Source organism: Lygodium microphyllum, chromosome 17 (genome assembly GCF_053477565.2).
Source record: "Lygodium microphyllum isolate KBCC chromosome 17, Lygodium_microphyllum_v1.1.10, whole genome shotgun sequence".
NCBI classification, from domain to species: domain Eukaryota; kingdom Viridiplantae; phylum Streptophyta; class Polypodiopsida; order Schizaeales; family Lygodiaceae; genus Lygodium; species Lygodium microphyllum.
In genome coordinates, this window is record NC_141151.1 from 46,912,069 (window position 1) to 46,925,045 (window position 12,977).

Consider the following 12,977-nt stretch of genomic DNA (forward strand, 5'->3'; position numbering starts at 1 on the left):
AAGCCTGGCAGTGACGAATTAGCAGGCGACAACTAGATGTGGATAATCAAGGTTACAATCAAGCACCAGATAATAGCAGACAACAATGGGAAGCTCTAACCGCGATGTCATCCGTAAACGGGGTGTGGACAATAGCATACAGCTCTTGAAACCTGCAAAACAAGATTGAGGGAGAGTGGTGGATAGCATGCCTATTTATAGAAAACTTGGGGACACCCAAATTAGGGTTTGACATGTGGGACACAGTTACTCTCTAGGATCATACTTTTTTTAAATAATAAGGTTTCTTCATTAATTAAGCATGTTTTGGAGCTATTTAAGCAAGGCTAATGCATTTTTAGCTCAACACACCCTTTATCCAATGCCTTGGCCTCTCTAGGGTAATCCTTTCGATTCCCAAGGCAATGTAACCATTGCCTCTATAGTCTTGGTAAGTCCTTAGGTAGTCGACATGCACCCTTGGTCCGATACCTTGGCTACTTTGGGACAGGATGCTTCAGGGTATTCTTCACTAAGCTATGCCTGCAATCCCTTTCTAGCTTTGTGGAGATGTCAAGCTCAACACGAGCTGACACTCACGTACTTGGATGACTGTTTTCACATTTATATCAATGGCGTGGTTGGCATTTGTATCAGCATATCATTCCAGTGATACTTTAGAGTTGTACATCAGTTAGTAGTCCACCTACCCGAGTTACATAATATCTATCTAGTCATCTTTCTACTTAGCGTGTCCACACTATGGACTGCTTGTATATTATGTATCTTCTTTTTTTTTCGTAAAAGGTAATTGTATTAATTACGAAAAAAGTACAAGTTTACTTGATTACAAGATACATGATGGCACTCAGCCATCATGTGAAACGGTTCTAGTTCTAAGAGTTACAAGGTCATGGCAAAGATGTAGAGGAAATTGCCATATGCCAGGGACGCAAGTCCTCCCAGGAAAGTAAGTCAGAATGCTGAAGAAGATCTATCTGCCAATACAAGAGACCCTTAAGCCTAGCAATATGCCGCTGAACATTACAGGCGGAATCAAAAAGAAAAGCATTCCGAATGGTCCAGTTATGCCAACAGCCCCAATATCGAAGAAAGTGAAACACGAGCTTCATATGTGGCTATGCCGGTGTTGGGTATTTGGGCTGCACAAAGACCCAATCAAAGGGCCTTAGCGAGAAACCAACCACCGCTCTCCAAACGGCTGACAAGAACGACCATATTTTCTTAGCGATAGGGCAAGAAATAAATCGGTGACAGGCAGATTCGACACTGGTGGTGCAAAAGAAACAGTTGCCATTGGATATTCGTCGCTTGGAAAGAGCCGAAGCAAGCGGAAGACCCCCAATCATCACCCTCCAAAGAAAGACCTTATATTTGAAGGGTGTCTTGTTCAGCCACCCTTCCATCACAGTTTCCCTCCACCATGACCGGGATTTACGCAATCCCCATAGAGCATTAGCTTTAGTGACCAGCCAATGATGATCTTTAATCAGAAGATGATAGACCTGGTTAGCAGAAGCTTTGCCTAAACTCAGCCGGCCTTCAAAGTCCCAATCCTGCCAAGGACGATCTGAAGCAAGGGCAGGAAAGGGTTGTCTGCTTTGGAGCACCATCAAAAGTTGTTCCCATAAATTCCTGTATCCACGCGGGATCCTAAAGATCCTCCTGGCTGTACGAAATGATATTAACACATTGCGACTGGCAAGGGTGGCATCCGCGACTGAAGTTAAGCCCAAACGTGCCATACGGTTGAATTGTAGTCGAAGCTCTTGTTTACCTTCCCATGAAAGTAACCGCGAGACTGCCAGCAATTCTAGTTGAAAAGAATTAGCATCTAAGCGATCCTCGGCCGGATGCCACTGAGCCTTCCGGAGGACCAGTTTCCAAGAACATACCAAATGGGCAAGCAGTGATGAAGAGGAACAAGAGAATCGGGAATCGGCATTAAGAACATGTCACCACGAACTCTGGATTTGGGTATTGCCATGCCGAAGCCCATGCTCCTCAAGGAAATAATGGGCTATAACGACCCACGGATGATGATCCGAGCACATGGCGCGGAAAAGAGACCAACGGAGGGCCAGCATGTGAGTTTGGGCATCCAAAATAGCTCCGCCACCCATGCGTTTGGGGGTGCACGCATGCGACCAAGAAATCCAGGAAATGCCTGCATGCAAGGAATCTTTCTTCCATAACATAAAACGAATAAACTGAGTCAGAGCATTCAGAGTAGTAGTAGTCCAGGGCAGCAAGGGCAAGAAATATGTGAGCATCGGCAACATAATTGTCTGGGCTACTTTGAGGCGAACATGGAATGGCCAAGCCTGAGACTTCCAATACAGGAACTTAGCCGCCAGTTTCTGAGAAGTCCACTGTAGAAGCTGCTTTGGGGAAACATCAACGCCCAAGGGGTAGCCAAGATGCCTGACAATGGAGCCACGATGCACAACGATACCCTGCCAGTTCAATGAATGCAAATCCGACTCCGTGCAGCTGAGAATGGCTGATTTCAACGCATTGATGCGAAGGCCGGAAGCCTGACCAAAGAGAGCCCAAACATCCAATGCTTTGCGAATGTTATCCTTATCCGCCCGCAGAACCATAAAACTGTCATCAGCCAAGGATTGACTAATGAAATGTTGTCCAGAAGGAAGCGACAATCCAGGTAACTGATTGGAAGCTGCCATATGAGATAACATCGAAAGAAGTGGATGAGTCGCAAGGGCAAAGAAAAGAGGGCTCGATGGGCATCCCTGTCTAACAGAGCGGGCAAGGGCAAATGGCTCGGTAACGCCTCCATTCAACATGACTCGCGAAGACACCGCTGCACTGATGATGTAGATCAGTCGAGACATCCGATCACCAAAGCCCATAGCAGACATAAGCTCTGCAACAAAAGACCACTCCAGATAGTTGAAAGCCTTTTCCAGGTCCAATTGAATCAGTATGATCTCCTGATTAGAATGCCTTGCATAATCAATCGTCAGTTGCGCATTTAATACATTGTGCAGAATGTTTCGGCCCTTAATGAAACCATATTGAAGAGGATGCACAATGGCAGGGAGATGCTTGTGGAGCCGATTCGCCATTACTTTGGAAAAGATTTTGTACATAGAACCCATTAAAGAAATTGGGCGCCAATGTTTTAACATAGACGGCGAAGGAACCTTTGGAAGCAATTTAATAAGTCCTTCTTTCCATGAGGAAGGCATAATCCCCGTTTCCCACACCTGCTGAAACAAAGCCGTCAATGGTTTCGCCAATTGGGTAGCAAAAACCTCAAAGAGCTCATTGGTGAGACCATCCCAGCCAGGACTTTTATCCTTGGGTAAGTGTAACAAAACATCCATAACCTCCGCCTCACAAATATCTGACTCGAAAGTGGCTTGCATGTCCTGCGGAATCTGATTACGGACCAGGTCATAAAAAACTGAACGGGCTTGAGTAGTTTGGGCTGAAGGTGGAGAAGTGGAACCAAGAAGGTCGATGAAATAATTCCTACACATATGCACAATAGTCTGCGGATCAAGGACCAGGTGCTCTTCTGCATCCAGAAGTCTAGTCATATTCTCTCTAGCAGGAGAGGCATGGAGGGCTCGAAAGAACTTATGAGTCTGACACGCATTATCTTGCAAAGTCTCCGTCAGATGCTGCAATTTGGCCTGCTGATACGATTTCAACTGAAACTCTTGAATAAGATGAGCCACACGCATTGCCAGTGCTAGTAGAAATGCATCATTTGCAGTGTCCACCAACAGAGAACGGACCAAAGCCAGCAAGTCCTCCGCTGCTTGCCGACGCCGTCGACAAAGAGAGGCATGATGGATTCCATACTGCCGAGCAACCTGCTGCACATTAGAGAGCAATCGGTCAAACGAAGCAGTGCCCAGAGAGGAGAAGTCCAGTAAGAATCTATCAATCAATTGCTGCATATAACCCTGAAAGATTGCATGTTTCAAATAAGACGAGTTAAAACGCAAAGGGAGCCTCTCAAGAAATCGCTTAAAAGGTGCAATGGGTTGTGCTAGCATCTCAAGCTGCAAAGGAAAATGGTCCGACAATGCATATTGTTGCAACACTTGCATTTCAATCAACTCAGGGAGGAAATCATCATTCTGCATGATGTATATGCGGTCCAGCCGCGACCATGTTGTTGCATACTGGGCAGAATGGAAAGTTACCCTGTAGAAGACGGGTGCAGCCAGGACTAGAGATCTTGCTTAAGAACAGCAAGAGCCAACTCATGCCACCTACGGCTTTCCGGCGCGTCCATTGCTGAATGCTCCGATGTGGACTGCGAAGAATCAACACACATATTGAAATCCCCCATGAAGAGGCCCCGTCTGCCAAGTGACAAAGAAGTCTGCAAAGTATGCCAAAGCTCCGGGCGCGATAAAGGATCATTCGGAGCATAGAGACCAAGTAACCATAAGATTTCTCCATCGAATAAAATTTCAATCACCACAAAGCGGCCATGCACATCATTTTTAATAAGAAGAGGTTGATATTTTTCGTGTACAATCATGAGCACACCAGAATAACGCATGGCCTGTGTCCCTGCATAGAATAGACGAAAGCCATGGCAATCCACAACTTTTCTAGCTTCACTGTGACTCTTGTGTTCAACAACACACAAGACATCCCACTGATTCTCATGCAATACAGTCCACATGGCATGTTGCTTATGGCGGGAACAGATTCCTCGCACATTCCACGTGGCTATTTTCATGGGTGTTTTGTAAAAGAAAATCAGGTACGAGGCACAGCTTGCCTCGATTTGACCTTTTCTGCGAGAATGTCCAGGACTCCCTCATCCAAGAAATCAGCCAACACGGCAAAAGAGTTCTGCGGACCAGATTTGGAGGTAGACGGCATATCTGCTGGCTTGGGAATGGAGCGGGGATAACGACGATCCCACAGGGGAATGACGTTGCCTCTGGTATCAAAAGCCAGCTTAGCTGGTGGACCCTTTGGACGATCCGAATACACTCTCCGAGTGGGCTGAGGACGAGGGGCAGAGGAAGCCATCGCAGGGGGAGAGTGCTCCGATGGCAACATTTCTTTCCTGCGCATATAAGTACGCATGGAATCTTGTGACGTAGAAGGCAAAGAATTCTCCATGCCAGCAATCACCCTGGTACCTTTTTTTGCCCGTACTTCAACCCAGTCTGTGCCACGGGAATCTAAACCCGAAACCTGTTGTTTACCTTTATCCAGAGCTTTAGGTAGGTGAATAGCATCCTGCGACAGGACATCACATACCATATCTTCCATGGGTAGCGCAACATGCCCAGCATCTGAAGTGTGTTGCTGTTCTGGGCATTCGGCCATGAAATGCCCTAATTTTCCACAGGAAAAGCAGTGTCCTGCAAAATTGCCCCATTTCAAACGAAGGATGCATGCCAGAGCAATTGAGACGTAACCACGCAGGCCTTTTCCTGGTAGTGTCCCATAACATACACAAGCGGTTACGATTCACTGCCCTTAAACTTGGAGGGACCAAAACACTGCCCACAGCAGCCATGGCGTCCTTCAACAGTGGCCAATAAACAGCCGGACAATTTTCCACTTCAACCCATACAGGGCACTCCCGTTGCAGCAGGCGCTGAAAATCTGCCATTGGGCGCCATGGTACAACATGGACCAAACGGCGATAAAAAAAAAGAGGCAGTTTAGACAGAAGAGCAACACGGTGCGTCTCAGATTTTAACAGCACCTCAAAAAAACCTCGGGGCCCTAGAAAAAGATGGAACATTGAAGCATCTTCTCGTATTGGATTGCAGAATTGATTTAATGCAAGACTCGATATCACGAAAATTACATGTGGTCACTTATGTGATAGCTCGACAAGTAATTTTTAAAACACCTCAAGCCCGAATTCATTTTTTGATATGAAGCGCTGTGGCAACAATGTTACACACACACATGGTAGTTACACATGACTAAATGAGAGCAATAGCCCAGGGTACTAACATGGTACTAGCAAAGACCAATAGAGACTAATAATACAAAAGTTCCTTATGATGTAGATTTGGCAAAGAATACTAACACAATGCTATGAAAGCAATAATTAATCATTAACATTAGGCTTGGTAACAATTGCATAATGTTATCTTATAATGAAGCAAAATGGTTGTGCTACCTTGAGTTGAGATACTACTCTAGTTGACCAAACCCAATGCCTTGCAAACTTTAGTCCTTGAGACACAAGCTACGAATAATGATGCATAAAATAATGTTGAATGAATAGTGTGTCATGCCATTTGTCATTTGAAATATAAAAGATAGATCACTTTTTTGAATTAGTGCCCTCCTTCCAATAGCAATTTTTTTCCAGTTTACTATTTACTATACCAATGCATGGACTAGATTTTGTTTTGACCAATGCATGGACTAGATTGCGTTTTGCAAATTGGAGGTACAATTCTCTACAAGGTCAACAATAGACATCACCACATCATCTGTCAAATTAGTCAAGAATTCTTTGAATTGAGTACCGATAACTTTGAAAGTTATGAAGAATAAGCTCATTTAAATGCTATAAAAATAGTGATATAATGTCTTTCACAAATGTCTCATTGTAGACTCATTTTATACATTTCCTCATTTGACCTTCTGTTATGTCTTCTCTAACATACTCAAAAGTATTCTACTTTACCAATTCTTGCTTTGTTACATTGAGCTTATGAGGATAAAATAAAGGTTTCTTATAGTTTTTCCTATGTCTTCTTTGACCTATTCAAAAGTCTTCCACTTTTACTAGTTCTTGATTTGTTGTATCAAGCTCATGAGGAAAAAATAAAGGTTTCAAATAGTTCTTCCATGCTCACACCAAGCATGCAAGCTTGTGCCACTTAGTTGATCGTTCCTTTGGCCATACTTTCAATATCCACAATTCTAATATTGATGAAAAGGTGGTTGCATGGATAATACACTTTTCATGTACATTCAATATATAAATCATACATAAGCAGATCATATGCATCTCTGTACAATATTTTTGTGTCCTTCCACATGGATGTCACTACAAACCGCATTAAATAAATTCTTGTATACTTTGTAATGGATGTCACATGTAATACATTTGACAAACTCTTTGTCTTACCATCATGAAAGGACAAGGAAACTTTTCCAATGTGTGAAATTGGGTGGTATGAATCGTCACCCATCTGCACATAACCTATATTTTTTATATCTTGCATCTCTCCAAACCATATTAGATGCACTTGAATCAAGAGGCCATACTAATCATGTGTCGCCTTTCTTATAATAGCATTCATCATATACTGTATAACAAACATAGGCTCATTTTTGTCTTCATTCTATCATGAAGACAATGCATAGTTTCCTTGTTGTAGTTTACTGATGTAGATATCATCCTTCTTGGCACTAAGCTACAATATAACCTAGTTTGCCACAATAATGACAACCAATACCAAAATTGCTAGAACCTCTGCTCTACCATCCATCTCTTCCTTTAGAGCTGTCCTTGTCTTTAAAGTTTCCATTCGCAGGCCGCTCTCCCTCTTTCTGAGGCCAAACGGACTCGACAGAAGCTTGGGAAGCGCGTGCACAGAAACAGACGGCCGTTGTGCAGAGAAGGCACGTCCACAGGCAGAGAAGGGCTCGTTCCCTTTGCTAGCTCACGCTGTCGCACGCTCTGTGTGGCAAGCTCTCTCTCTCTCTCTCTCTCTCTCTCTCTCTCTCTCTCTCTCTCTCTTTGTACAGATCAACAGGCACGCTGGTCAAGACGCTGCCGGTCAGACGACTGTGGGGCTTAGGGTTGACCGCAGCCCCGGGCTCCTCTGCAGAAGGGAAGAGAACGAGTAGGCGAACCTGCGGACAGCAGAGTAGACGAAGGCAGACGGGCGTCTGCAGGCGTGGCAGCGCGAGTGGCCAGTAAGTCGGCGAAAGGAAACCCGTGACGGACCAGAACGGCGCTGAGGAGCAGGTCGCGTGAAAACGAATGCTGACGATACGGAAGGGCGACGGCAAGGACCCCAGCCTCCAGGACGAACGACGAACGGGCGACGGCCTATGCCGTCTGCACGCAGGGGGGACCAGGCAACAGATGACGACGAGGCGGCAGGTCACGAGCGGGCGCCATCTCCACCAAACAATTCACACACTCTCTCTCTCTCTCTCTCTCTCCTCGCTCGATTGTTTCTCGCTCTTATATTATGTATCTCTCTCTCTCTCTCTCATTCTTAGTAGACTCATATAATGAAAAAGAAGAAAAAGAAAAAAGACTAGGGTTTCAAGTATTCTCTTTGTGTGTTTTATGTCTTGCAAGAGCTCAAGCTCTCTCTCTCTCCCCCCATCTTTCCATGGTATGAGAGCGACGTTCGAGCAAGGAGCAGTGAATAATTAGCACAAGAGTCTACAAGGAAACTCTACTATGGAGTACACCTATGGAAACTCTACCTCACGTTTCGGCCTCCGTTCGGAAGTTTGAGGTTGTTCAAATGCAAATCTAGTAAGATTCACAAACTCCGTAGAGCTTTTCATTTTACAAACAAGTTGTAAGTATTGGGTGTGGTAGACAATATTCGGATACATACTGTTAGACATTACAGATGTTGCTCAAGATATGCTTATACATTGAGTTTAGTACGAGTGGCAGATTACCTAAATTAGCAAGTATTCGATAAAGACTGATGTGTGGGTTTTATTGCACAATGTCTAAGGAATTTAATTAGATTGACAGTGACAAGTTTGACAAGCACAACTTCCATGCTTGGAAGTTCAGATTGACCAATTTCCTTATGTGTAAAGGTTACTGGAACTACATTGAAGGAAATAATGTTGAGGCTCTAAAGTTACCAAAGGAAAATACCACACTTCAGCAGGCCAAGGTATTCAAGGAATGGAACAATGGTGCTCAAAAAGTTATAAACTGGCTTTCATCAGTGTTTCAAACAATATGATTGGGCATATACAAGATACAAATAGTCATGTAGAAGCATGGAATAACCTAATTAAACTCTTCGGACGACACTCTTTTAGGCAATACACTGCTGCATTTACCAGTTCCAATCCTACATACTCTAGTGTTTTGGTTTGCAGCTGGCTGCCCTTCCACATTCAACTCTGACTAGTGGTCACAGACCTTGGGATCAGTCCCCGTTGGACATCAGTCTCGAACTACTCTTGTTGCTCTGCCTTTGGGCATTTTGTACATTCTAACATTCATTTACATCATTCCCTCATTCACTTCAAAGTTTCTTTTGTGTTTATTGTGTTCCTGTGGTTTAGTCAGGTTTGTACATTATGTGTTTTCCCAGCACAAACCCTAGCATCATCACTCCAAAACAACCAAACCACTACACATCCCCATAAAAAAGAAAAAAAACCCAAAAAACGAAAAAGAGAGCTCTCAAAACACACATGCAAACTTGGCATTCCAAAACAATAAAATACCCAAGGAACTAGGAGAGGAATTTGCAATCAACTGGACACTCTTTTGGCAGTAATTGTAACACATTATGTGGCCTATAGGTAAGTTGGAAACACTGGAAAAATCATTTTCTGAACAAACAAGGACACCAAGAAGGTTGCAAGTAAGTGAAAAATAAAGAGGGAGAAAAATGAGTAAATTTGAACCTTTGAACGCAAAAATCCAGTTGGATTTGTGCTATTTGGTAAAAGAGCTGCGTTGAACACAATTGGTATATCCTTTGAACTTGGAGGCTTATACGTCCATGTACCATCTGTCAAGAGCTGCAAGACAGCAATTTATTGAGATATGTCACAGTAGGTCATTTTTGGTTCAAATTTGGAGAAAGCTGCATATACCTTTCCGCTCGTTGCATCATATTCATAGTCTTCAGAAAGATGATATCCGAGTCCTTGCACAAATGCTCCTTGCATCTACAAAGGGAAACACTAATCACTCTTTGAATAGGTTCAAGGTTGTTCCAACAAACCTATACACCCGTGAGAACTCCAATGCCAGCAGGTGCCATTGTACCTGCCCAATATCTACAGCTGGGTTCAAGCTCTTCCCACAGTCCAGTAGAAGATCTGCTCTAAGAATGCGAGTTTCTCCTATCATACAAAAGTAGGTCAAGGTATCATACACAGTAAATGAAAGCTTGTCTACTGAACTGGCATCTGTGAATAAACATCTAGAACAGTGCTGAAGACATGAAATGTTTGAAAACATACATACCATGCAACTTTCAAGCATCAATTAGATGGTCTGCATAATTCATGTCTAGCACAAAACTCAAAAGAAAGCCCTACTAATCCTCAAATAGATATGTACCACTAGTTTTTTGGTCCATCACAAATTCAAATCTGTGTTATGAGTGGGATATACCTGTGAGTAAATCTACTTCAACTTCAGTCACAGCAGCTCCAAAGGATAAATACCTGCATTTATGGGACACACAGTGCAAACTCTCAAGGTCTGTATGTCTCCGTAGAAACAAACCAAAAATACAATAAGCCTTAAAATGTAAGACTTCTTGTAGGATATTATACCATGACATCTTGAGGCTATAAGATGAAAATCAAACATAAACAGGTAAGCTGGAGTGTAAATGACAACTGCAAGCTTCGCTACTAATCAGTAGAAGAAAATATTACTTTGAGCCTTACATGGTTTGGCACAATAGGCTTCCAGATTTTCTTTTCACACAATCCTTGTATTGAACTATCTATTGCTATCTTATGCTGTATCACTGATGTCCAGTACACGGTGTGTATCATATTTTTACCCTGGTGTCTCTTGACTGAGGTGATTATAATAGAACCTCTCTTTCTTTTTTGTTTGGGGGTTTGGGGGCCATCTTTACCAAGCATGTAACATGACTTGCCTTGGCATGGTCTAAGTTAAGGAGGAGGCTTAAGGCAAGTGATACAAAACATACCTAAAGGCGGTTGTCAATGCCCATGCGCAAAGTAAAGAGATATCAATCGATGTGTTATCTTTTAAAGTGGATTATTACTTTGGATGCCATTGTGGTAAATGTTGTACAATAGGTGTACAACTGCAGGTGGGTTCCTCATAAATGTATGCTTGCTTGATACATAGCAATAAAGTCTTTGGAAATTCTACAAAAATATCTCTAGATGTGTCACCACTGACACTTATTGACCAAACAACTGTCCTGGGGTCAAAAGTGACACCAACTCACCACCAAAACCCAATTGGCATAACTTATCTCAACTTTTGCCTTTGACACCCACCACATCCTCGGGCTCCTTGGCCTACTACCATGAAATAACTGCCATGTGCATCCCAAGTGCTAAACAACCTTGCACATTTGATTAATAACTTAATCAAATGTTATCGGCAAGATTAAAAAATCTTAAAATTTCATGTCCCTGTGATAGACCTCCCCCTTGAAATCCCCACGATCATCCTCGATTGCACTACATTGTGCCAAAGGAAAACCATACTACACTAGAATTTCCACAAGGCATCATCATAGCATTGGCCATTGTTGTCCAACCATGCCATATGCCCCAAACGTGCTGAAAATTTCCAGCCAGCATAAACATGATATAATTTTGAAATATAGTTCTGAACTGTTGCTAGAAACCCACCCATTGGATGTATCCATAACTTATGTTTCTCAACTATTCTAACTTCACAACCCTAGTAAAGCATATTCTCAACATAAACCATGGCTGAAACTATCAATGGCATTTACTAACATACTATTATTCAAGGAATCAACTGTAAACCATTGAAATCTGATCATAAACTAATCATTTGCTGATTTGAGAAGAACTGATCACAAATTACTACAAATGTGATGCCAATCTGATCACAAACTGATTGCGAAAACTGATCAGTAACTAATGCAAAAACCAATGCAAAACGGATCCCAAAAGTGACCAACTGATCATGAATTGATCCCAAACTATTGCAAAAGTATACTCTCAGAGCCACGGAAACAACCATACTCATCTACATACATTTCACAGTGACTAGTACACTGGGTAGTGAACCCATGGTAGACATACTATAAGCACAATATCTTGGATGCATGCTGAATACGTCCAAGATTCACTACGTACGAGAGCTATCCACAACCGAAGGATTGGAAGTGCCACCTCCCTCTTGAGCATCAGGTAATACTCAGGATCCCTACTCTGTTGAACTCAACTAAGCTCGAAGTGAAGTCGGCTCTAATTGAAATGCATCTAGATAAAGCTGCAACAACTTAGGATGGTCTGCTAAGTCATCCTCTTTCATCCATTTTGCATCCATGGGTCACGGGTGAATAATTCTAAAACTTCACCATGTATCTCCTAGAAATTCTACATCTACCCTTTCTTTCAATATGTCCCAAGATCTACTTGGGTACCAAAATCTCATTGAGCTCCTCAACCTCAGGCTGAATTTCAGCAAACATATCCTTTGGCACATCACCACGAAAAGGTCTCAACAAACTGAGATGAAAGGCATTGTGTATCTGCCATTGTGGAGGTAATTTCAGCCGATACATCACGTCATTGATATTTTCCAACCCCACGAGGACCCCATAGTATCTCATACTTGACTTTGGATACAATCTCTCCCTTTCATCGTTTTCAAGCTTTCCCTTTCAAAACACAACAATACATAGTCGCCCTCTGGAAACTTACAAAACACGTCTATGGCAAACAACTATTTTCTTTGATGTCAAGTGTGCAAGGATCGAGACAGAGTACAGATTAGATTGAGTGTAGAGTTCAGAGTATAGAGTGAGCACACACAGAGAGAGAGAGAGCACGGCACAAAAAGTTTTTGGTACAATGACGAAGTGTACCACTTTAGGTTTTGATAATATATATATAAAGTACAAGTGTAAGGGTGCATGCACACTTGAATACCGTAAAAGGCACGGTGAGCCTTTATTCCCAACAACCTTCCACCTAAAGGCAACATGCCTAAAGGTAGAGGAAAGAACCAACTAAGTCTATGTATATACAAAGCTGAAATGCACATATGCTATCCAACCCCCATCATCTGGTGGCAATGA

The 12,977-nt window shown here is 42.8% G+C and overlaps 1 protein-coding gene across 1 annotated transcript in view; it reads right to left on the reverse strand.

Moving 5' to 3' along the window:
- LOC148021851 (uncharacterized) overlaps positions 1-12,977 on the reverse strand; it is a 134,881-nt gene that overhangs the window by 23,295 nt on the left and 98,609 nt on the right. Inside the window, exons 22-25 of the mRNA XM_087697364.1 lie at positions 10,322-10,374; positions 9,971-10,047; positions 9,796-9,870; positions 9,604-9,720 (exon numbers count right to left, since the gene is read on the reverse strand). Coding sequence (XP_087553490.1) covers positions 9,604-9,720; positions 9,796-9,870; positions 9,971-10,047; positions 10,322-10,374 — 322 coding nt within the window. The remainder of the gene's footprint in view (positions 1-9,603; positions 9,721-9,795; positions 9,871-9,970; positions 10,048-10,321; positions 10,375-12,977) is intronic.